The sequence below is a fragment of the Nycticebus coucang genome, chromosome 13 (genome assembly GCF_027406575.1).
Source record: "Nycticebus coucang isolate mNycCou1 chromosome 13, mNycCou1.pri, whole genome shotgun sequence".
In the NCBI taxonomy this organism is placed as follows: domain Eukaryota; kingdom Metazoa; phylum Chordata; class Mammalia; order Primates; family Lorisidae; genus Nycticebus; species Nycticebus coucang.
Window position 1 is genome coordinate 31,533,964 of NC_069792.1, and position 27,693 is coordinate 31,561,656.

The window sequence follows — 27,693 nt, forward strand, 5'->3', positions numbered from 1 at the left end:
GTGAAAGCTAACCAATTTAAGCAACAGTATCCTCAAAAATCACAATGTCTGGCAAAAACAGGTAACAAATGCCATGCTCTAATGATCTAGGTTATCTAATAATGCTTGTCTAGCTGTGAACTTTTTTTAGAAGCTAGAAAGCAAGTGATATTGCTTTCTAAAACTATCAATGCATTTTAAGGCATCACAGTTATAAATGACAATAAGTTAATGTTCTCCAATAAACACTAACTGTGATGATAAGGAACAAAATTTCACATGGGGTCAGAAATCTTAGGTCTATCATTTGTTGAATGCATGTTTCTGGGTGAGTCCCTTAACATTTCTGAGTTTGTTTACACATTTGTAAGATGGGAATTAAGTTGCCTAAAGCTATGCCTCTAGCTGCCACCCTCCTATCTTTTCTCTGACCTGGTTCCCCAGCCTTTCCAGCAACTCTGAGCTACCTGAGAGCCTTCCAAAAAATTCCACTCTTTGTTAAATCAGCCAGAGCCACTTTCTGTTGCTTACAACCAAGGCGGCTCACTTTCATTTCAAAAATCTATCTTAAATTGGTACACTTCATCTCAACTGTCACCCCAGACGAAACTACCATGCTGTCTTCTCTGCACCACGGCAGCAGTTCCCTGACTGTTTCCCTGTGTGCATTCTTGTCTTTCTCAGACCATTCTACACATAATAGCCAAAGTGATCATTCATCAACACAAATACAATCGTATCCTTCTCTTCCATAAAATCCTTCTTGTTGACTTAAAAATATAATTTAAAAATCTTTAACACAATCAATATAGCTCAACGTGATCTTTCTTTCCAACCCGAAATGTCCGCTGATGAATGGGTAAATAAAATGTAATATATCCTTGGACTGAAATAGTATTTGTCAAGTGAAATACTTATACATGCAACAGCATGGATGAACCTTGAAAACATGCTCTCTTTGTACTCCTGTCCTTACATAAACACTATTTCCCTCAACTCTACGTAGGGATCAAGGAAGCTAGTATTTCTTTTTCCTAAAGGTAGTCCAAAGTACATAAAACCAAATATTTATAATCAGTAACTCCTCATTCTTAATCTACAATCTTTTTTGGGAGGATGTTGTGTTTTGCCTTTTATAACCAAGCATTATTACTACATTAATGTGATGAAATGTTCAGAGAGTGAGTCTTGGCGCGACTGTTGTCCTCACTGTTAGCATTGAGACTTCTAGTACTTCATACTGCCAACTTTTATGATCTCTGCTCCCCAGTCATTTCTGTCAATGACTGATCGTTAGTCCATGGAATAAAATAGTATTCGGCAAAGACAAACATGGCTCGCTTGTGCTCTCTCACACTCTTTCTCTTTAGTTTTCCCTACTGAAGAATGTTGAATAATTTGAAGAATATTTTGAGTACCTCAACTCTATAATGCAACACCAAATTGTCCTCAGGAAAGAAACAGTGTTTCTTCTTGAAATTAAATAAGCAATATCCCATAGGTAAGTGGAGTCTCTGACATTAAGGTTTTTCCCCAGAGATCAGTGTGTTCCCAACTAATGGGAACAATGTAAGGGTGTATGGCACACCTGGGTGCGGGACTTTACCTAACAAATGCAAACACTGTTACCTAATCGTCTATACCCTCATATTAATCTGAAATAAAAAACAACATTTGTCCCTACCAACCCATGACAACTCAGGAGAGTTTGTGCTCTTTCCTCTCATGACTCAAAAAAATAATCTCGGGATCTTGAGACCAGCAATCTATTGCCATGTTTTCACAGGAAGTTTATAGATTTTTTTTTTAAATGAAGATTCCAGGTGGTGTACACAGATAGCCCTGGGCTGCAAAGGGCAGAAAAATTGGCCCCTTGCTCAAGCTTGCACAGCATCTGGAACTTCTGACACATAAAGAACAATACTGAGGGGTGGGAGGAAGGCAGCCACCACAATGTCCCCCATAGACTCCCCAACAGTGGGGAGCTGACTGCCCAAGGACCCAGCTGCTAGGCTCTAAACTGCTTCATTTATGCCAAGGCTGCAATTCCTACACGCTGCTCCTAGCCAATGACAGCACAGCAAGGCCACCTAGGACCCTTCCACCCAACCCCCTCTCCCTTTCCTGTCAGTGGGCTCCTTCGCGCACCCCAGTCTGACTTGCATCTCCCACCTGCCCTGGCGTTTCCCGGCCCCTTTCTCTCACACTTGTTTCTCCTAATAAAAAGCTTTCGTGTTTAATTCTACTTCAGCATTTGTTTCCTGGATGACCCAGCCTGATGAGACATCTGGATTCAGAATTTAAATTTCCATTTTCCTGAAACTAGCAACTTTTAAATGGGTTCTCAGAAAACAGGTAAACAAACCCTTGTGTATGGTAGATCTCAGCCACAGAGCTCCCCCTACTCTGTTCCATTCATTCCTAAATTGAAAAAGACATGAGAAAATTAGGTTTTTAGATAGATGTGTCAAATTAATAACTTTCCTAATATGAAAAGATTCTCCTTACAAATTACAAATTCATCTAGTCCTAATGAAAAAGGAGCAAATTTGGAACTGTTATATGAAATTAGTTCCTCATGTACCTGTCTTCCCGATTCTACTGCAAGCTCCTGGAGGGCTGACACACTGTCTCATTCATTATTTACTTACTTTTTTTACTGAGCACTGAAGTCATAGGAGGTACTCAATACATTTCTGTTGAATGGAGGCAAGAGATGAAATCAGGGATGCTACATCACAGTGAGATATAGAGGTTAAGGTGGGGAGAGGGTCACAGACCTCTCTAGGGACATTAAAAAGCAAATAAAATATACCTGTTGTTTTCATTATACAAACGACAGAAAGTAAACTTTAGATTTATTTTGCAGACCATTAAAAGGAAACTTCAACAAAAATTTTAGTTGCAGTGGGAACAAGCAAAAGACAAAGTGAGAAACATTATAGGGAACTGATCTTAAACTGTTGAAGAACTCTGCATTCAATTGACCTAAACTGGTTATCCTCCCTCCCCAGGAATCAGCTGAAAATAACATCTTGCTACAGGAGAATAAGTTGCAATAATCATGTGGATAAAAATATGCATACAGACTTTATATACACAAATTTAATATATACATATATATATTACAATGTATATTTTATAAGATATAGATGCAGGTGCCCCTTGGTATCCATGGGGATTGGTCCCAGGACTCCCATGGATATCAAAATCCACGTTCACTCAAGTCCCTCATGTAAAGTCACATAGTATTTGCATACAACCTTTAAACATCCTCTTGTATACTTTACTTTTTAATATGTTATTATTTTTTAATAGAGATAGGGTCTTGCCCTGGACCCAGCCCTCTGGTATACCTTAAATCAGTTCTAGATCATTTATAATACCTAATATAACATACATACTATGTAAATACTTGTTTTAGTATTTAGGGAATAATAAGAAAGGTCTCTACATATTCAGTATAGACAATTTTTCCCCCAAATATTTATTTATTTATTTATTTTTGTAGAGACAGAGTATCACTTTATTGCCCTGGGTAGAGTGCCGTAGCATCACAGCTCACAGCAACCTCCAACTCCTGGGCTTAGGCGATTCTCTTGCCTCAAATCTCCCAAGTAGCTGGGACTACAGGTGCCCGTAGTCAAAAATAGCACCTGGCTATTTTTGTTGTTGCAGTTTGGCCGGGGCCAGGTTTGAACCCCCCACCCTCGGTATATGGGGCTGGCACCCTACTCACTGAGCCACAGGCGCCGCCCCTCTCCCAAATATTTTTAATCTGTGGTTTGAATCAATAAGAACAGAATACATGGATATGGAGGGATGATTATAATAGGCTTCCTTATACCAATAAATTTCACTATACTGTAGAGTTCCTCAAACCTCATTATATATACACTGCCAATAGATATATTTCTCCTTAGTAAACAAAAGGAAAATCCTGTATCTCCTTACCATATCAGGTAAAGAAGTTTCTTTAAAACAAAATATTGTATCAATCTATTTAGATGATAATAGAAAGTTGACATTTATTAAATATGGTAACAGTAAACAGAAATAGAGCAGAAAGAGTTTGAGAGTTGATCATTATAATCTACAATGTCTCAGTCCTTCATTTTTTCTTAATTTATTTCACAAACTACTGGAATACTGTATTTTATGATGATTAAATACCTATTATAGCAATGAAAACAAGTATATTAATGAATAATCCAACCACTGAAGTTTTAAGTAGTATTTCCCATAATAAATTAATGCATCTAAATCATACCTTGTCATTGGGGAATTTTGCTGTACATTAATGAATTTAAAACTTAATTAATTTCCCCACACTGTTTAAGAATCTCACAGTAACACTGGCTTGACTCATACATTTAATACATTCAGTGAATGTACACTGAATACATACCACAGCCAGAAAAAGAAAACATCTTTCTTCCTCCCCCTTTCAGTATTTTCTCCAGAAATATTGCAAGTAGAGTTACATTGAAGAATAGAGGTATACCTAAAATAATCTATGCAATCTGAAATAATTCCAGGTTTTTTAACATATACAATGATCTAACGAAAATTTTATATAGAGTAAGTTCTATAGAATCGCAAGTTGGCATTAAACTATCTGACACTGAAAGTCTACTTTTTGTCCTATAGGCTTAGGAATTAAGTGAAAAAACAGAGCTCTACACATTTCAAATTGTTAATATGCCATTTTTCCTATGAGTCAACCGAATAACAGATATGAACAAAGGTGCCTACATTGCTCAAGTTGTTTTAAAACATTTCACAATGAAGCCACGATAGAAGGAGCTAATCCTAAATAATTTGAGCTGTACTTCATATGAAAAAAAAAAAAGAAAAGCAAGTAATTCCAAGTAATCAGAAATTTACTTATGAAAATTTCCCATTAAAGGTTAAGAAAAACAAAGAGGTCTATAATTTTAGAAAAGTCTGACAAATTTGGTAGCAGGATAAAACAATGCCTAAAGAAGGTACTTTTCACTTAATATATAAAGAAATACAATTCTAATTACAAAAAGTGAGCAGGTGGAAAAGGCACACTTATTCCTTGTCCAAAAGTTCAAGTCAATTCCTTGAAAAATGCAGGAATTCTCAAATAATTGCTTGTAAAGTTTCATTATAAATGATTTTTGGCAACAAAATATGGCACGAAAATTAAAAATAAGCAATCTTTCATGCTAAGGCATTTCCTTTCTTTCCTTCATCTGACAAATACCCTATTGAGTCCCTAGAACATAATTGAGAGAAGGGCTAGAGGTGAAGCATGCACAGAATAGACGGAAATCCCCGCCAAGGTAGAGCTTACTTTGTCTTACTGGTGAAACAAGCAATGAGCACAAAAATGAGAAACTGGTCTACTAGGTTTACCCCACTATTGTTCTACTGTCATTCTGCTACAGTACTATCTTTGGTTCAGTGCTATTGGATGTGGGTTACAGAGAATTATAATATGCTAAAGGACTTTTGATATTTCAAGTAGGGTGGATCTGTTTTAAAAAAATTACCATGATATAAGGGTCAACAGACATTTTTACATATTATAGGCTTCGAAGACCACCACCTATGGTCTGGGTCATCAATTCTTCACCTAAAACCACTCTTATCTCACACAAAACAGGCTGGGGCTAAGTGTGGCCAACATCCACAGTTTGCCAATTTCTGACCAAAAGACCTGAGCATACTTGCTTTTAAGTGGCTATGCTCAGTCCTACATTTCATGTTTCATTCTATTTTTTTTGCATTTACTCTTTTGCTCTTTATTATTCATTTAATAAAATCTGATAAAACTTTCTTTTCTAGAGCTGCAATGGTTCCAACTACAGAAGCCTCAAAGTCAGTTCTGAAGAGTAAAGCCACCTGCTCTATTTCACACCCGCAACAGAAAAAAATTCTTGGCAGAAAACCTTTCATAAATCCAAACACTGAAGAGTGTCTACATACTGGCGGAGATGGTGCACACTCTCCACCAACTTCAGAGGCAGAAACGTAGGAGATCTAATGTTCCCTTACCTTGCTGGAGGAACATCAATGTTGGAAGAAACAACTTTTCTTTTTTGCTCAAGGAGACAGATGGAACGAGTGTTTTCTTTTTCATGGTCAAGGACCCGGTTGGCTTTTTTGGTGTCTGCTGTTTTCACATCTTCCTCCATGGCCAAGGAGAACAAATGTTGAGACATTTTTCTGCTAGAGTCACGTTTTAAGTCCTCTGATTGAAACATGAAGGTCATTTCCCGCTTAATGCTCCCCACCTGTGAAATGAAACACAGACATTCTTACTCACATAAAACATCAGCTTTGCCCGACCACTGCAGATGGCTGTGAGACACTGTCCTCTGTGTTCATCATGAAGAATTTATAGTTTTAATGGGGAAAATGCAACACAGAAATAAAATGACTTACATTACAAAATCACATATAATTGACGCATCTGTCATAATGAAAACAAGAAGCATCAGAGGCCTTTCAGGTATACAAAAACTCAGACAATTTTAAAGTGTAAGAGCGCTAACTTTTTTTAAAATTTAAAACATCATTATTTTTTTCTTCCACAGCTAAGAAAACTTAATTACATTGTTAAATATTTCAGGCTGATTACATCATGCTTAATAGAAGAGAGCTAATGTGTAAAACCAAAACCTATCTTTGACTACTAATGTAGTTTAATTACATTCTGTACTTTATAAAGAATTGTTTTTTATCCTTTATCTATAGCAGTTATGATTCTCATAAAATCCCTTCTAAAACCACATGATAAAGAAGTCAGACTAATTTTTCTTCTCATTTTTACTAAAATGCAATGATGATTAAGGTGCAGGACAAATATCAAATTAAACCTGAGTGAATTGAATCCTTTTAGTTCAGACTTTGTGATGATTAGAAAAGGAGACTGAAGTTCAAGAAAGGTTTTTGTAAGGTAATTTGTATTGTAAATGAGTATTAAAGAGAACCAGTTAAAGTTCTAAGTGTACAAAGATGAGTCAGACTGGTAATCTGGAGCCTCACATATCAGTAGGGTGTATTTCAAAATATGCACAACTGTTAGACATTTCACAGGTTCCTGAGACAACCATCCACTCTTATAAAGAACATTTGTGGAGTCAGTAAATCTGCATTCAACCATTTAAACAGAAAATGTGCTTGTTTCTTTTTAATTTTTGGTAGGAAAAAAAGAAAAAGGTTTTAATCAAATAGATTTAGATGTATAGAATCTAAAGCCAGAAGAATAAGTCATTTTCTGACTAACATGTATGAAATAATATGTATGTCTGACAACAGAAGAGACTGATAAAGAAAGGTATTAATGACCAGAAAGTCTCAGGCCAAAAGGACTTAAGCTGCATGTGTGTTGGAGCCACAGGGCTGTCCACGTAGGAGAATTTCCTGAGACCAGGGATGACTTGTGCTTTGGAACGCACTTGGTACCAGGCATCTTTCCTACCAACACAGAGCATTAAGTGAAGCTCCACTGTCTTCTGGGCACGTCTTGTCAGGTAAAAGAAAAGATCATTTTCCTGTGGTTTTCCTGTCAGACCTACAGCAAGCTCCATAAGAAAATAGTCAACCACTTCTGGTCTGCTTGTAACTCACTGAAAAGTCACCGTATTTCCTAGAATGCATTAATGAAGTAAAATAAGGGTCCAAGGAAAACTAGTGTCTGCTTTTAAAGTATTAACTGTTTAAATGACATCAGTACACAACAGAAAGGTATATGAAAGTATTTTAAACTTCCAAAAATGTAATGAATGTTCAATAAAAACATTTAGAAAATTGACACATGTAATTACAAATATTTTAAACATCCATCGCTAATTAGTCTCCTATATAACTCTTTATACCTGGGGGCAGGAGTGAGATGGAAGTGTTTTCCACATCTCTACCAATCCATTTCCAATCTACATTGTAACAGGAAAACTAAATATCAGGCAGAATAAAAGAAAACCAAAGCTTGTTTTGATAATTGTAAACAGCTTCTCCCTAAGTGTCAAGTCTTACATTTATTAAAAATTTAAGTAGTAACAGTATTAAACTGAAATAATAATTGACATCCATGGCTCCCCTGGGAATAAGTGGACTGGTTAAACTGATTAAATGAATTCTATCCAAAGTTTAAAGGAAGGGAACAACATTACAGCAAGTTTAGCTTTCAGTTTCAAAAATTTAGAAAAAAAATAATCTGAAGCAAATAACGTAAGTAGAATAAATTTCCTAGAGAAACAACGTTATAATTGCATGTCATACTCTTTGCCAAGGTTTCATAATAAAATAAATTATAGCAATATTCGACAATGCAAGCTATAAATCTTCTATAATACTTTCTAAACTAAAAATTAATCTCTCAATAGTAATCAGAGAATTGTAGCAATGTAATAGATTTCAAAGTAAATTAGCTCAGACTCCTTGTTTAAAAATGATTGAAGAGGACCAAAAGTAGTTGCAGAGATGAGAAGGAGATGTGAGACATTTTCAGTCCTGGGTTCCACTGTCTGAGGTGCTGGTAGAAGGGGTGGATGGCCGTTGTAGATATTCATTATACCACTATGCTTTAAAGCTTGCTATACACATATATTTTCTTTTTAATGTTCACGTATTCATAATATATTTAATACTGAATAGTAAATATGATTGCTCTTAAATATTATAATATTAATTATGTACATATTATTCAATTATATTGTATTAAATATGATATGTAAAAGACAAAAATAAACCCCACAAAAAGAAGAGTCCACAAGACAGAAGACAGTGGAGAGAATGCATAAAGTCAAATCTGAGAAGCTGGACTCAGAAGTAGCTCAGAGAAATCGGGTGGTGGCTGGAGGGAATGCTGGACAAAAGAATGTTTTAAGATAGGAGGTAGAAGAGCATGTTTGACCACCGAAGCAGAAAGGAAGAGATCAGAGCAGGCTTGTAGCAGCAGCAGGGGACAGGACTGACTCCCAGCTACCGCAAGGAGCCCTGCCTGGAACCCTATTAGAGTAGTAGACGAAAGAAGAAAAAGGAAGTTAACAATTTCATCTATGTGAGATTCCAGAAAAGACAAACCTATAGAGATAGAAGCGGGTAAGTAATCCCCTAGGGTCGGGGATAGGAGCAGAAACATACTGAAAATGGGCGTAAGAGAACTTTTGGGGGGCGGTATAAAATATCCTAGAACTAAGACCAGGAGTCCTCAAACTTTTTAAACAGGGGGCCAATTCACTGTCCTGAGACCATTGGAGGGCCGGACTATAGTTAAAAAAAAAAAAAATCTATGAACAAATTCCTATGCCCACTGCACATATCTTATTTTGAAGTAAAAAACAAAACGGGAACAAATACAATTCACACTGCTTCATGTGGCCCGCAGGCCAGTTTGAGGATGCCTGAACTAGACTGTAGTGATATTCACATGAGGTGTTAAGTTTATTAAAATACATCAAGCTGTATTCTGAACAGTAGGAGATGAATGGTATGGTATGTAAATTATAGCTCAACCAAGTATGAAAATTAAACCTCCATTGAGTTGTTTAAAAAAAAGAAAAAGAAATAAAGAACCAAACCAGCAGTAACTGGTATAGAGGGTGTATTTCTAAGAATCATTACACCAAAAATTTGAAAATTGGGATGCAAAGAGGCAGCCACCATGTCTCCGGGTCTTTCTAAAAGACAAACAAAACCCAGATGATATGGCAACTCCAGCTGTTGCAAGCAGGTATATCCTACACCTGGAAAGATGGGGCTAAAATCCAGTTCCATTCAAGCAGGTCCCCAGCCTTCCTCACCCTGGAAGAGGGTATTTTTCTAATTTATCCACCTGAGAAAGAACTTTTTGCACTTCATATGCCTAGAGAGGGCACTTTTACTTATTTTCCCCCCAATTTACACAATGCCCTGGTAACAAAACTGTTTCTTGTCTTCTGCAAGGTCTAGGTTAAGTTAGCATCTTTCTTTGAAGCTGGTATCAATTATGTGACTCATAAATAGGAATTGATATTCTCATTAGTGGAAAAGTTGAGGCAATGGGAGAAATCACTCTATGCTACAGCTCATGCACAGGCAGAGAGTCCAATGTCAGATGACAGCTCAAAAGAACAAAAAGAACCTGACTGAATGGAGAAAATCAGCAACACCAAAGTTGGAGAGAGAGGAGGAAACAGCTGCACAGCCCTAGGTAACAAGTAAGGATGCTCACCTCTTGGGGTAAATGGGGACCTGCCAAAGAAGGAAGAGCTTCTTACTGCTATGGGATTTTTTATAAGCACCGGGAAGAGAACAGAAGACAGGTTCCTCCAGGAGGGATTCCTAGTGTTAGGGTAGACAGAAGTGATGTTCAAAAGTGTGCTACTGCTTGCCTCCCTGGAGCTGATGTCATTTCCAAATCTCCCGATTCACTACCACCATAACCTGTGGATGGTTACAGAAACTATTAAAAAAAAAAAAAAAAAAACCCCACCTAGCAAGTACCCTCAGTAACATCAAAGACCCATCCAGGAAAAGTGAAAAGATTTAGGAATTTCTAGTAGGGCGTTTTATGTTGTTTTTGTTTTTAGCATTTAAAGACTCAGAAGGCAAAGGATGATACTAAAAGCTAATAATTTAGCTACATAAACAGTTAAAGATAATGACTTGATTCTCTACACCAGAATAAGGGACTCTTAGCAAAAGACAATACGAATCTTAAGAGATCAGGAAGAATCTCTCTGCCAGGTGATTCGCTGACCTGAAAATATTTTAACCTAAAATATGAGGAGGAAGGAGGAAAACATTTAAAATAGCACTACCAAGCTAGAATGCCTGTATGACAGAAAATGAAGAAAAATAGCAAGACTGCTCACTAGTAATTCTCAGAGATTTGGGAACGGTATTAGTCTGGATTAGTCTGACTGTATCCCACATGGATGAGCCTGGGAGTGAGAGGCAGCTGTATTTGATTTTGGTTGCCACATTTTAAGATGGACATTGACAAATAGGAAAAAGCACACCAAGGTAACCTGCATAGCAAAGGATCTTTCTGAGAGGACCTGAGAATGTATTGTCTAGAAAAAGGAAGGCTGGTAGCACTTACAGCTGCTCTCAAATGTACAGCTCACTGAAAGAAGGGGAATTGGAATTCTGTGTTCTTCTGGAACCAAGATCAATGACACCTACTTTTGCATCCAGCCAACCGACTCCCTTCTGACCTCCCAGTTCACTCTCTTTTCCTCTTTTCTTACTCTTCTACCACACTGAGCATGAGACATTCTGTATCTATAAAAAGTATTTACTACTCTATGTTTAAATGCGCTTTCATGGAATTATACATTGTTATGCAGGAGGACTCCCGGAACATCTCAGTCTCAGTGAAATGTTTTTATAGAGTTTAAATATATTTTTTATCATTAAAATGCGTATTTAGGCTCAGCGCTGGTAGCACAGGAATTATGGCGCCAGCCTCATGCACGGAGACTGGCGGGTTTGAGCCCGGCCCAGGCCAGCTAAGCAACAACGACAACTACAACAACAACAACAAAATGGCCGGGCCTTGTGGCAGGCACCTGTAGTCCCAACTACTTGGGAGGCTGAGGCAGGAAAATCGCTTAAGCCCAAGAGTTGGAGACTGCTGTGAGCTGTGACGCCACAGCACTCTACCGAGGGTGACATGGTGAGACTCTCTCTCAAAATAAATAAATAAATAATAAAATGTGTGTTTATTACAAATTATATCCCTGTTACATGTATAAGGGGAAGTTTTCTATTCCCTCCCATTTTCCTCCCAGCCAGGCCCACACTGCGACAGTAACAATTTACCACTGTAAAACTTCAAATTACTGACAATACATTAAATACCTCTCTGTGAAGGTATACTGCCTGGAGTATTTAAACATGAATGTGATTATACTTCATATGTTATTCTGCAACATATTTTTTCACCTCACAATATATCAGGAGCAATTTTCCAGATGAGTAGATCTATTACATTTCTTTATTTTGAATAGAAAGATATATTTTAACTAATTTCTTGATAGACATTGAGGAAATTTTCAATTTTTCATTGCTAACTCTGAGCATCTTTGTGTACATGTGCATATACTTCTATGGAATTGTGTAAGCACTTTTGTAGGAAAAATCCCCAGAGATTGGAACTGCTAAATCAAACAACCTAAATTTGCTTTATACGTGAACTAAGTATGGAACACTTACATAGTGGACATACCATGAGGTCACCAAATAGAAGGACATCAGAATATATCCATGATCTATTAAGGGTAGCACATTAGTTCATGATCTATTGTATTTAGAGATGTTTATAAGTTATGGCCTGATATGTTAGGCATGATTTTACTGAAAGAAAAAAAAAAAACAAAAAAAAAAATACAAAGTAGTAGGATGCCAAAAAGTTACACACCTCAGGGAAAAGACTGGATGGACCAAGAGGACCCTTTCACTTCTTTTCATGTATAAATTAAATATACACATATAGAAACATGCATAATTTTGAGTGGTGAAATGATGGGAGATTTTTCCTTTTTTTAAGGTTTTCAAATAGAAAAGCTAAAATAATGAGATGATTTTTTATGAGGTTTACAAAAATTATGAAGAACAAATAATGCTCTGCTTTTTAACAGATGAGGTAACTGGCACTCTCAGGTTTGTACTGTTGGAGAGAGCCTACATATTATTTTAGAAGGCAGACATAAAGTGTAGCAAAATCTAATTGTGCACCCCTTTGTTACAACAATTCTACGACTAAGGAAAAAAACTAAAAAGCACACAAACATATTTATCACAGAAGTCCTGATAGCATTAGAAAACAAAAATTACCTATTGTATGTATTCATGCAATAAATTTGGGGTTAAATATGGTTAAAAACACTGCAGTCCTAGCTACTTGGGAGGCTGAGACAAGAGAATCGCCTAAGCCCAAGAGCTGGAGGTTGCTGTGAGCTGTGACCCTACAGCACTCTACCAAGAGCAACAAAGTGAGACTCTATCTCTAAAATAAAAAATAAAATATATGGTGAAAAACAAAGGCATACCATATTTATTGACATGAAAAGACATTTAAAACATTAATTGAAAAAGGAGATGACAAATGAGTACATGAGATATGATCTCAGAAAGGAGGGATGTGAATATATAAGGAGAGAAAAAAGAATTTTGAAAGGGCGTTCTAAAATGTTAACAATGGTTCCCTTTGGGGGAAGATTTGAGCAAATTTTGCCTTCTTTCTGTTTTGTCTGTAATTTTTGTAATATCTATGCATTGTTTTGTATTTTTAAAACCTGTAAGTTATCCCATTATGAAAAAATTCCTATAATTTTTTCATTAAGTTTCTCAAAAATCTGACATTTATATAACTAATATTTTTTTCTTCAACTAGCATTCGGTTATTGGTATATATGTATATATCAAAGAAAAAAATAATTACTTAAAATAATATATCCACTAGCACTATTACTTCCATTGATTATCAACACTTGTCTGTCATACTGTACAATAAATACCATGGAATTCCTTCTTCCCATCTAACATAGAAGCCCTTCATATAGTATATCACACACAAACACATTATCCAGTATAATTTCTTAGAAGGGAAAAAAGCTTCCATGTTCAAATATATGAGAATACCACCAATTACTGAGTTAACTGACAAAACTCAGAATTTTTTTCCAATGAACAGCTTTTGTTTTCCTAGAGGAAGATAAACAGTGTATGTATAAATATGATATACTTGGGGAAATTGCAATTTTTAAACAAGAAGCTAACAGTATCTATTTAAAGTCCTGAATTTCTCTAAATGGTGTCCTTCTTAAATTGGATGCAACTTCCAAAGACAGACACAGGGGCTCATCAGACATTCTCAACATAAAAACATCTGGTTTCCACAGGAAGAGGAAAGGAAGATGGCTTCTGACTTCAGCCCAAACGCCCTCCAGGCCACCTTAGTCCTAACACCCTCCCTACAGGTTTACAGAAAAAAAATGGCAAAAAGCATGTGTCAATACTTAGCTCTTGGAAACTGTCCTCAGTTACTCATCTCAACCCAATCAGATTTGAGGAGTTGGCTCTGGAGATTAACTGGATTTCCAGGAATAATCTTCAGAAAGACAGCCCATTTGCCTTCTGGGGTAGTCTGCACAGTAAGAAATAGTACAGACCTTCTGAAAAAGGCCATGAAATTCAGGCCACAGCAAAAGCTACTCAAGAGAGCAAACACCAGAAATCTAGTGAGTGGTTCACTTGGCCAAGCAACTCCTTAAGACCCTTCTACTCACCAGGAAGCCACAAAGTCACACATGGAAAACTTTCTAAAATAACCTTTCCTATTTCAGATCATTTTCCCCCACACTAGGATTTATTGAAATAATATGCTTTTGTGACACATAATAACATACATAATAATATATATTACATATTTGGTGGCTGAAGATAACATATCTACACTGTGTGGGGCACAGAATCAGACCAACAGATTTAAAAATATGTTACAAAAGCAGCATCAAAATTTACATTAAAAATAGAAACCCTTGATTCTCTCAATTAATTTAAAATATTACTGCTAAGAGTCATGCTCAAAGAAAGGCCAGAATCTTAGAGTAAACCGATAGAAACTACACCTTGAAACAGCAATCAGAACTATACTCCTTACTTAAGATTAAATTCTTCAAATTTCATGCTAAGTACACAGAAAAATAAGTTAGATGGCAAATCTATGGCGTCCTAATGAATTGCTATAATAGAACACTTTAAAAACAATTGCTTCCAATTACTGGCCCCTTGATTATATCATTCCCTTGGCCCACTGAAACCAATCAAGTGTTTGTTGACTGTTTTTTCCTCAAGTATGTGCGTTATTTTTTGATACCATGACAGAGTAGCTGGCTGGCACACATCAAACTGCTCTGGTGGTGGTGAGGATGAGAAAACAAGTAAAATTCAGCATGACAGAGTTGAAACCCTTTATTTGGTTTTGGCATCATATACTCAAAGCACATAACTATACTAACTCAGTAATCGGTAATGCCGGGTTTACTACAACAAGTTTTAACTTTAATATCTTGATAATTTAATATTCAACAAAGCATGACTTAGTTTGCTTCATGGAAGATTAGTCAGCAGCACATTTAGGAGGGAAAGTTATTGCAAAAATCTTTAGTGGAAGAGAACTTGGCTGAGGTTTCAAGTCTTTTATGAACATTATGCAAGTGAGAACATATGACTTGGGCATTTTTTAAAAAAAATCCTTTCTGACAAGCCTTGAATATTCATTTCTGTAAAGTCCAGTATTAAACTCAAGCTCAGGTAACTTCACACGTATATTTTTTCCCAACCATATGTAAAGACAGAAGGAAAATCAATATGAATATGGGTTGACCTTATTAGACTTAACTTCTAAGAATTTAACTTCACAGAATTTATCGCATTAGTTAAATACTCTGTTTTATATAATTCAAAATTGAATTCAACCAATCACATCCAATTCATGCAGAAATCCTGTGGACTTTACCTTTAGAATATAACCAGAATCCAACCACTTCTCACAACCTCTTCAGGCACCATCTTGGTCAAGCCACCAATTACTTGGGGAAATTGCAATTTTTTAAACAAGAAGCTAACAGTATTTATTTAAAGTCCTGAATTTCTCTAAATGGTGTCCTTTGTAAATTGGATGCAACTTCCGAAGACAGACACTGGGGCTCATCAGACATTCTCAACATAAAAACATCTGGTTTCCACAGGAAGATGAAAGCAGACAGCTTCTGACATCACCGACTTATCTGATCAATTCTTCTGTCTATACTCAAGTGCCCTCCAGACCACCTTAGTCCTAATGCTCTCTCCACAGGTTTACAGATGTAATATGTATAATCATCTCCTAGGATCCCTACTTTCACCCATGCCCCACCTCCCGCCCCCTACCTGGTCCTTCTCAGTCACAGGGTCCTTAGCTAAGCGCCCTCCAGCAGTTCCACAGTCCACTCAAAATAAAAGACAAAGTCCCTACAGCAGCCTCCAAGGCCCCCTATGACCTGGCCAGCCTTCATCTGATTTTCTCCCTCTCCTACTTCCTCCTTCCACTCTCCCGTTTACTCCACCCTTGCAGGCCTTTCCCCTAGATGCCCCATCTTGCTGAACTGTTCTTCCTGCAGACTTCCACATTACTTGCTTCCTCACCTTTTTCAGTATTTGCTCAAATGTCTCTTAGTGAAGCCAACCCTGACCACCCTCTTGAAAATTGCAATGCTCCTTCCCACTCCTCATGCCTGTATTCTAGTCTCTAGTCTAGTCTAGCCCCAGCCGGTGGCCTGTTAGGAACTGGGCTATACAGCAGGAGGTAAACAGTGGGAAGCTTCATCTGTACTTAAAACCACTCCCCCCTGCTCACTTCACTACCCAAGCTCTGCCTCCTGTCACATCAGTGGTGGCATCAGATTCTCAGAGGAGTGCGAACCCTACTGTAAACTGCTCATGGGAGGAATCTAGGATGCGCACTCCTCCTAAGAATCTAATCTCTCTCAACTCAAGTCCGTGGAAAAACTGTCTTCCATGAAACTGATCCCTGGGAACCACTTAATTTACAAACTGTATAATTATTTATTATGCTTATTGCTTAAGCTCTGTGATGGTAAAAGGCAACATTTGCTCTGGTTACTGATATATCTCTAGGACCTAAGAAGAACACTCTCATGGAATAAATAAATACATAAATGAAGTTCCAGGTGATTATATGTGTACCAAGTAGCACCTACTAATAAAAGTCTAAGGAAGATGGATGCCAAGTTCCTATAGCTGCGAAGTATAGAATCTTAGCTGTCAGTTTGCACAAGTCTACTGTAGGCCAACCTCTTTTCAGTAAAACAGCTGCCTGAACTCCTTCAGAAAGAAACTTAAAAGAAAAAACTTCGTGGTCAGAATTCCATCTGCATAAAACAGTCATTACACACTAAACTTGAGGAAATAAAGGTAGCATTTATTGTCATTGTGATTATTCTCAGCCATCAATGTTCAAGAATCCTTCACTCCAAAAGCAATTTCCTGAGCTATCATATTTGGGGAAGAAATAGGTGAAGAATAAGTATAGAATGGCTAATCTTAATCCTTTTTAAAATGAAAGTATTCAACTTCTTTCCATGGAGGACTTTATCAGCAGGAATGCAACCCCTACTTTACAATAAAATCTGTAGAGAAAGAGGGTTTGTTTTACTTTTAAATTTTGGGACTCTGAGCCTTCCTTCTAAAAATATTATCAGGTTAATATAGGATATACCTGTAGAGAGATAATAAAGCAGAATTTCAGAAGCAAGTCATGGTTAAAGTTATATAAATCTCAAAATCCTGGGGAGTGAAGCTTCTATCCTCCAGGGTGAAATGTGAGGGGCAGGCCTGGTCCCCAGATATGCCCTCTAACACTTCCTTCCAGCTGTGAAGGCTCAGGAAATCCAGCCCACTCACTTGCCTAATGAGTTCTAACATTTATGGTCAAGAATAATCATAATGACAATAAATACCACCTTTACAGCATTTATTTTATGCAGACGAAACTCTGACCCCAAACTTTTTCCTCTTAAGTTCTTGCTGAAGGAGTCCAGGCAGTTGTTTCAGGAGCACTTGGCCTTCAGTAGACTTGTCCATACCAATAGCTATGACTGCCAGTGCCAACACTCGGCATGGGACAGAATTCTGTCTCTAACCTTCCCCCACTGGGGCCTCTTCCCCAGACAGCCCAAACTCTCCTCCCACCCATACCCTACCTGACCCCAACACAATACACAGAGGGGTTCTCTGGAGACCATGAACTTTTCTACACCCTCTACTGGAGCCCATCCTATCTCCCCAAAGCTCCTCACATCCCCTGTGGGGAGCTCTAAGCTCCCCCATCCTCCCTGGCTAAATCCTAGACAAAAACACACACAGTGAGAGAGATGAGATTGGTGGGAACTGAGGCAGTAGGTTAGAGTTCATCTTATTCATGGGTTAAATAGTTTCTTGCAGCTGACCTGGAAATCAAACCACACTTTAAAACATAATTTTTCTGACCAAACCACCCATTTCAAAAAACCAGTTAGAACAGAACTTTTGGGTAAGTTGGAGAATGTCCTACTGATATGTGTAATTCAAAAGCCAAATCCGGGCGGCGCCTGTGGCTCAGTCGGTAAGGCACCGGCCCCATATACCGAGGGTGGCGGGTTCAAACCTGGCCCCGGCTGAACTGCAACCAAAAAATAGCTGGGCGTTGTGGCGGGCACCTGTAGTCCCAGCCACTTGGGAGGCTGAGGCAAGAGAATCGCTTAAGCCCAGGAGTTGGAGGTTGCTGTGAGCTGTGTGATGCCATGGCACTCTACCGAGGGCCATAAAGTGAGACTCTGTCTCTACAAAAAAAAAAAAAAAGCCAAATCAGTTCTCAAAAAGAAAATTGCACAATTTCTCTGGTTAGAAACAGGGCCAATTGCATCCTTTCTTTCAGGAGCCTGATCTAAAAGATCCACAAAAACTAATGTCAATCAGTAGCCGCGGTGGCAGGGCCAACGCACAGAAGGAGGCAGTGCAGGTGAGCAGGCTAGGCCAACAAGCACACAAAAATGTAGAGGAAACTAGGAAAGTGGGAGGAGGAGGAGGAGGAGGGGCAAGAGGGAGGAGGGGGTCTGGGAGAGGTGGAAGAGAAGGGGTGAGAGAAACTGGAACAAGGAAGGAGGGTTCAGGGAGAGACCAGCAGTAGAAGAGCTGCCTCCTCCCTGCCCCAGGGCTCCAATCTGAGTTCACAGAGTTAGCTGAGCTGCTTGGCTAAAGACTGTTCTGGGCTTGGATGCCTTGATCTCTCTCTTCATAATCAAAACACCCACCCCACCCACCTCATCTTACCTTCTCCCTCCTTTTTTTTTTTTTTTTTTTTAAAAAGAAAACCTGAGCTGGCTTCAACTTTTTACAACAAAAAGACCTGGACTAACTAACCCAGCACCTTTAATTCCTTTGGCAATAAGAACTAGAATACCTTTCAAATTCATCAGGGGTTGGCACAGTCTAATGCAACATCTTTAAATTTTCAGAACGGATTAGAAGCAGATTTTAAGTAAAAAAAAAAAATGGGTTGCTGAAGGTTTTTCCTTCAATATACATTTCATATAAAAAACAATTTATTGGAAGGCTATGTTAACCAGTGTGATGAAAATGTGTCAAACAGTCTATAAAACCAGTGTATGGTGCCCCATGATCACATTAATGTACACAGCTATGATTTAATAAAAAATAAAAAAAATTTATCATTCCCTTAGGCAGTAAACAGCAGGTGAAATTAAAAACTAAAGTTGAAAACTAATGAATTCACATTTTAAATTGGATTGTGCTCTTAATTCACAGATAGCTAATTATTTTTACTAGCTGCACAGATGACTAAATAAAATCTGTTAATAAATGCAGCTAGAGTGTATTCAAGAAATTAAGCAATACATATTAGAATAAATTTGCATATCTGCTCATCATAATTGTAATTCTTCATAAAAAGAGGTATTGCTGGTGTATAAAAGAGGAGAAAGGCATATGAGGGAGAAATACCTTCTATATCAACATTAAGGCTTTCAGGAGAAGGGAGATGGGCCAGGGGTAGTGGCTCATTCCTGTATTCTAGCGTTTTGGATGGCCAAGTTTGAGACCAGCTTGGGTAATATAGTGAGCCCTCATCTCTACAAAAACAAAAACAGAAAAATTAGCTGCATGTGGTGGTATGTGTTGGTAGTCCCAGCCACTTGGGAGGCTGAGGCAGGAAGATTGCTTGAGCCCACGAGTTTGAGGTTGCTGTGAACTATGATGATGTACTTGGGCAACAGAGCAAGACTGTCTCAGGGAAAAAACAAAGACAGACAAATGGCTCAAAAGAAGAACTGGCTTAACCTATGATAAATGATGGTGGGAAGACCTTAAAGAGGACCTTAAGATAAAAAGCGTATGGGGTAGCAGGCCACTCCAGGGCCTTTCTGCCTGTCTTCCTATGGCCTTTGGGCTACTGGAGTGAATGCCATGTTTATACACTCATGTATATAAATGAATAAATACAAGAGGTATACATGTGCACACACACATACCTATCTTGTGATGGTTCTGCTCCTCTTTTAGAACTCTGTTAGAACATAAATCCTGGATCAAGCATTTATTTGTGCATTACCTATCTCTCCCCCTTGTGTTCTAAGACACATTCAGAGGCACAGAGCAAGTTCTGCTCAATTTGTATCCCAGGCACCTGATGTATTTATACCCAGGGTATACTGGGTGCCTCATAAATGTTTCCTTAATGTAATTAAGGGAAGATAAAATGGCAACGAGGCTAGCTTGTAAGTGCTGAAAAAAAAAATGTCTGTAAAATCAGGAGATAGAAGTGACTGCTATCTCATATTCACAATACTCTAAAACAGTGTTTTTCAACCTTTTTTTTTTTTTTTATCTCAAGGCACACTTCAACCTACAGTTATACTTTCGTGGTATACGTACATTATGTTGATCAAAAAAAAAAGAGTTTAAAAAAGAATATACTCTCAGTGCTCTGAACTTCTTACTAAAATAATTTAATGAATAACCTTTAAAAATTTCACAGCCCCTAAAACTGATTGAAGCTATCTATGACAAACCCACAGCCAATATTTTACTGAATGGAGTAAAACTGAAAGCTTTTCCTCTTAGAACTGGAGCCAGACAAGGTTGTCCTCTGTCACCTTTACTATTCAACACAGTGCTGGAAGTTCTAGCCAATACAATTAGGCAAGACAAGGAAATAAAGGGAATCCAAATGGGAGCAGAGGAGGTCAAACTCTCCCTCTTTGCTGACGACATGATCTTATACTTAGAGAACCCCAAAGACTCAACCACAAGACTCCTAGAAGTCATCAAAAAATACAGTAATGTTTCAGGATATAAAATCAATGTCCACAAGTCAGTAGCCTTTGTATACACCAATAACAGTCAAGATGAGAAGCTAATTAAGGACACAACTCCCTTCACCATAGTTTCAAAGAGAATGAAATACCTAGGAATATACCTAACGAAGGAGGTGAAGGACCTCTATAAAGAAAACTATGAAATCCTCAGAAAGGAAATAGCAGAGGATATTAACAAATGGAAGAACATACCATGCTCATGGATGGGAAGAATCAACATTGTTAAAATGTCTATACTTCCCAAAGCAATCTACCTATTCAATGCCATTCCTATCAAAATACCAACATCGTACTTTCAAGATTTGGAAAAAATGATTCTGCATTTTGTATGGAACCAGAAAAAACACCGTATAGCTAAGGCAGTTCTTAGTAATAAAAATAAAGCTGGGAGCATCAACATACCAGATTTTAGTCTGCACTACAAAGCCATAGTGGTCAAGACAGCATGGTACTGGCACAAAAACAGAGACATAGACACTTGGAATCGAATTGAAAACCAAGAAATAAAACTAACATCTTACAACCACCTAATCTTTGATAAACCAAACAAGAACATACCTTGGGGGAAAGACTCCCTATTCAATAAATGGTGTTGGGAGAACTGGATGTCTACATGTAAAAGACTGAAACTGGACCCACACCTTTCCCCACTCACAAAAATTGATTCAAGATGGATAAAGGACTTAAATTTAAGGCATGAAACAATAAAAATCCTCCAAGAAAGCATAGGAAAAACACTGGAAGATATTGGCCTGGGGAAAGACTTCATGAAGAAGACTGCCATGGCAATTGCAACAACAACAAAAATAAACAAATGGGACTTCATTAAACTGAAAAGCTTCTGTACAGCTAAGGAGACAACAACCAAAGGAAAGAGACAACCTACACAATGGGAAAGGATATTTGCATATTTTCAATCAGACAAAAGCTTGATAACTAGGATCTATAGAGAAATCAAATTAATCCACATGAAAAAGGCCAACAATCCCATATATCAATGGGCAAGACACATGAATAGAACCTTCTCTAAAGATGACAGACGAATGGCTAACAAACACATGAAAAAATGTTCATCATCTCTATATATTAGAGAAATGCAAATCAAAACAACCCTGAGATATCATCTAACCCCAGTGAGAATGGCCCACATCACAAAATCTCAAAACTGCAGATGCTGGCGTGGATGTGGAGAGAAGGGAACGCTTTTACACTGCTGGTGGGACTGCAAACTAGTACAACCTTTCTGGAAGGAAGTATGGAGAAACGTCAAAGCACTCAAGCTAGACCTCCCATTTGATCCTGCAATCCCATTACTGGGCATCTACCCAGAAGGAAAAAAATCCTTTTATCATAAGGACACTTGTACTAGACTGTTTATTGCAGCTCAATTTACAATCATCAAAATGTGGAAATAGCCTAAATGCCCACCAACCCAGGAATGGATTAACAAGCTGTGGTATATGTATACCATGGAATACTATTCAGCTATTAAAAAAAATGGAGACTTTACATCCTTCGTATTAACCTGGATGGAAGTGGAAGACATTATTCTTAGTAAAGCATCACAAGAATGGAGAAGCATGAATCCTACATACTCAATTTTGATATGAGGACAATTAATGACAATTAAGGTTATGGGGGGGAAGCAGAAAGAGGGATGGAGGGAGGGGGGTGGGGCCAAGCACCAGGAACTTCTGTGTTTGCTAGAGGATTTCTTCTGCACATTGTCACACTTTATGGGGGCAAGACATGATTGCAAGAGGGACTTTACCTAACAATTGCAATCAGTGTTACCTGGTCTATTGTACCCTCAATGAATCCCCAACAATAAAAAAAAAAAAAATTTCACAGCCCACCTAAGATCCTCTCACAGCCCACCAGTGCTGCAGCACACCTATTGAAAATCACTGCTCTAAAGTACACAGAAGACAAAGTAATAATAGTAGCAGTAATAACAACACTGATCTCTTCAGTTATCAGCCTTACTAAGATACTTCATTCACATTTGCTTTATAAATAGTTTTTAGATCCAATTCCATCAAATCCCCTGATCCCGCTCAACTACCTCAGCTCCCATTCTGTCATTGTCAATAGAGTTGTCTACCCAAGTGGCCTTTACTTCCCTACCTCCTATTTACTCTGCATGTCAACTTCCACCAAAGTAACAATAACAAACATGCTTTTGCTAGGGTCACAAATGAACTACATTATCACTAAATTTAATAAACACCTTTTCAATTTCCATTGTAAACAGTACTAAACACGATTAGCTTCCTTGAAGCATCACTTTCTTCTTGGCTTTATGATAGCAGTCCCCGTCCCAATTCTTACAGACAACAGAATTCTCGGCTGGTTGAAGCATAACGAGGATTACTGGTAGCTCCTGAATCTCCGAGAAGCCTAGACAGTCAGACTGGGATGACTGTCAAGGCAACTGTGCACACAGCCAGGAGAAAGGTCCAACCACATCACAAGTCTGAGCAGAAAGTACCGCAGCCCTGCCCCACCACTCCCACGACAGCAAGGACTCAAGGCCAGAACTTCCACCACAGGTGCCCGGCGGCACCAGGAACTTCTGTGTTTGCTGGAGGATTTCTTCTGCACATAGTCACCCCATCACTGTCTTACCTGTGCCTCCTGCCACATGCCTCACAAGGGTGCGTCACCTTGGCAGAATCTAAAGTCACACACAGAATCCTAGCTACAGATCTGGCTGTAGCAGCACAGGAAAACAATGCAGGGTGGAGGTATATTTTAAATGAGCCAATGTACAGTATCTGCCACACCACCATATGTTCATGTTTCTGGATCTTTTTTTTCTTTGCTGACTCTGCTGTTGGTTATCCCCAAGATATGTTTTTAATCTATGTACTTCTTATTTCTATTGCTACCATGATTTTTTTTACCTGGACTGCTGCAGTAACTTCTGGCTAGTCTAACCACTTCCACTCTTAACTCCCAAGAGAACACGTTATTGAGAGAATCAAGTAAGAAAACCTTTGTAACTTTAATATACCATAAACAAATATCGTTGCTAATAAACTATTGTTCTCCATTATTAAACTGTAAAACACACAATTTACATAGGTAGCTACCTCTACTACATAAAACTCTCTTATCTGCAAATAAGAATTGGGACTGGGACTGCTATCATAAAGCCAAGAAAAGGTGATGCTTCAAGGAAGCTAATTGTGTTTAGTACTGTTTAGAATGGAAAATGAAAAATGTTTATGAAATTTAGTGATAACATAATTCATTTGTGACCCTAGCAAAAGTGTGTATGTTGTTGTTGTTGCTTTGGTGGACGTAGAAATTAATTACAGTAAGTCAGAGTAAACAGGTGATAGGGAAGTAAAGGCCAGTTGGGTAGACAACTCTATTGATAATGACAGCGACTAAGGCAGAGGGGCCGTAGTTGAAAGGATCCAGGCATGAACTACAGCCCTCCTCTCTGGCAATACCTTACTGAGAATTAGTCTGTGGAAGTGATTAATACTCAGCATGACAGTTAATGAAGAATGAAACACTGTAGCAATTTGACATGGGCTGGGTGTCACAAACAGAGAAAAAGCAGGTTCTAGTGGGGAAAGAATGGGGCTCAGCCCAGAGAGAACAATATAGGCCACCAGGAGGAGTGAAAGGTAGGTAAGGCCTCCAGGAGTCTTGTGTGGGAAGTGGACCTAAGAAAACAGAAACTGATAAAGCCCAGAGGAAGGATAAAACCCACCTCACACTCTGAAAAGCTTCTGCCTGGAATGAGCCCAGTGGGGTGCTACCAACGTCTCTGACCACTGACCACTTCCCCCTACTTCCAGGGCTCTAACCACACTTGGGAAAGCATAGGAAACAGGAACCATTGGGAAGGTGGCGAGAGGCAGGAAGGGGAAGTGCTCAGAGATGGCACATCATCCTTTGCCTTACTGTGTCCCATTCAACAACAGCGGCAAATCTTCCTCAAATCAATAGGATCCTACCCTTGTGTCTGCTCCACAGCAACAGAAGACAATCCTACAGGGTAGATAACGTACCCAAGGGATATTTACCTTCCACCTTGCTAACACCCTGCTTTTATCTTCAACTCAAGAAATGAGCCAAAAGACAAGTCTACTCTGGGTATTGCTAAAAATGTACCTACATCTCTGTACCCCCACAAATAAATCATTTTTTGCCAATATTTCCTATACATTTGGCCTATGGAGCGACTCAATGCATAGTTTATTTATAACAGAAATTTAATTGCTACTTTATATATTTTAGGGTGATGCCATTTCATTTAGTCTTTGGCTTTCAAAGACAAAATCTGTAGAATGTGAGATTTTATAAGTAGTTTTACAGACTTCTTACACTAACATTCTCCTTACAAACACAACCATGTGGCCCTGACAGCCCTAGTGTAAGAAATGAATCTTGGCTGGCAGCCAAACTGTACTTATGACAAGGCCATATGTGGAGCAAATTATTAATATGTGTTCATGAATGTCAAAAGTCACATATTTGGTTTTTTAAAAAGTTGAAGTCTTTTGTTCATGTGCTAGCTATATGAAGGATAATTCCACAAAAGGCAGGCAAATATGCATAAGCCACAAATTACTCTCTAGCTTCAAAAGGCAAGTAAGTTGTTTACAGCCAGAAACATGTACATTCTTCCAGGAAAACAGCAGACAAGTGATAGACACTATATAAACACCTTCTGTATCTCTGTATAACACACAATTGTAAAGTATATGTTAATACATTAATTCACAACTAAAACACCTCTTAATTTTCTTATTTAAAGATCATTTTCAAAGAACTCTTTATAAAAGAGGTTGTATAAAAGATTTCAAAGAAGATAAAAATTTTAAAGCTTGAATATTTATTCCAACCCACACATACACTAGTCTCCTTTTTCCCGAGATAATAAGGAATAAAGATATTTTAGTAGACCTTTGAAAAGAGTGTTTGCTTGAGAAGTAGTCATGCATTCAACAAATATTTTTACTAGGTATTATAGGCACAAGGGATGACAGTGGCATATATATATGTATGTGTGTGCGTGTGCTACTAAAAGTCTCTACATTTACAGAGCTTGCAGTGCAGTGGGAAGAAGAAACATAACTAAAAGAATCACACAGATATAAGTAATATTACAACTTTAACAAGTATTCTGATAGAGAGGCTATGAGCAGTTAAGAGGGGGGAAATCAGAAAAGTCTGAAGAGGCACTCTGAAGAAGGATCTTTGTCAGCTCAGGCTGCTGTAACAGAATGCCATAGATTGAGTAGTTTACAAACAACCGAAATTTATATCTCATGGTTCTGGAGGCTAGGAAGTCCAAGATCAAGGTACCAGCAGACCACGTGTCTGATGAAGGCTCATTCCCTGGTCCACAGACAGCCATTTTCTCACCATGTCCTCACAGGGTGGAAAGCCCACTCTCAGTCCTATTCTTTTAAGGGCACCAATCCCATTCATGAGGGTTCTACCCTCATGACCTAACCACCTCCCAAAGCTCCCACCTCCTAATACCATAACACTGGAGATCAGATTTCAATCCAGGAATTCTGGAAGGATGCAAACATGCAGTCTATAGCACTTCTGTACCACAACAACCAGATGTGGGCAGAGCAGCTGGATCTAGCACTCCACTTTGGGAGCCAAGAATCTGAGTAGGTATATCAAGATTTGAAGGCAGGAAGCAAAAGTTATTACTTTCATTTTACTTCGTCATGGAGCTTTAAAATTTTAAAAATCTGCCTCCAAACTAAATGTGCTATTAAAAATTTATGTGGAGACAATCAAAAGTCTTACCATTAAAAATGTTTTCAAATGTGGAAACCTGGAATATTTCTTGACTTTGATTTCAAGAAAATCTGAGTATTTGAGATGTTTACCATGAGGAGATCTGAATGGAAGCTACAGAGAATCTATTCCATTTACTTATTATATATTTCTACTCCTTGCCATACATTTGTAGCCTTCTGAGACCATCAAAATCCAATACACACAGAATCACAATTTTATGTAGCAATATATTGCCCTTAACAGCACTGTGGCTATACCCTTCTTCATTTTTGCACTGATTCTGCCCCACAGATGTCCATGCAAACACTGAGTGGTCAGTGGGGCCCTGTTCAATGCCAAATCTAATGTGGATAATCTCCTGTACTTGCACTCTGATTTCCTCACACTGCAGGCTGACCTTGCTGATGAGAAAAGTCTTGGCTACATTTAGGAAGTTTTAGCATTTGATTAAAAGTAGTGCTGATTTGGCTTGTGCTATTCACCTCTCTCCCACTATTTGCCCAGCTTGAATCAGCTTAAAAAGAGTTAGTACACTCCAGGACTCTGCTTGACTCTTTAAAGACAGAAATACTCCCTATATCTAGATACAAGCTTCTATAATCATTATTGAGAATTTGGAAGGTCTTTCAGCAATGACACAGGAACTATCAGTCTTAAAGACTTGGCTTCACTAGTAGTACAATGGTAAGGAACTATCCTCAGAACTATTAATTTAGACTTGTTAATAAAGTACAATTTTGAAGCAAAAGAGGCACACCTGAATACCCCAAAATATCTGTGAAATTATAGCAATCTAAGTTCATTTTATTCAATTATAAATGGCTGAAGTGAGCTAAGAGTTTCCTTATTAAAACACAGCTTGGTATCTGATGCTCCTAAGTCATCATACACATATCTGCTACCCTCCAGGGACAGGAAAACATGTGCTTCAATTTTCAGAGTATTTTAAAGAAAGGGGTTGAAGTGATGGTTAGGTCCATAACTTCTGCTATATCAAAAACTACTATTAATTTCCGATAATACTTAATAA

The 27,693-nt window shown here is 38.1% G+C and overlaps 1 protein-coding gene across 1 annotated transcript in view; it reads right to left on the bottom strand.

The window, feature by feature from the left end:
• Positions 1–27,693, bottom strand: part of ZNF704 (zinc finger protein 704) — a 273,034-nt gene that overhangs the window by 205,522 nt on the left and 39,819 nt on the right. The window contains exon 2 of the mRNA XM_053558995.1: positions 6,007–6,245. Within this exon, the coding sequence (XP_053414970.1) occupies positions 6,007–6,245 (239 nt within the window). The remainder of the gene's footprint in view (positions 1–6,006; positions 6,246–27,693) is intronic.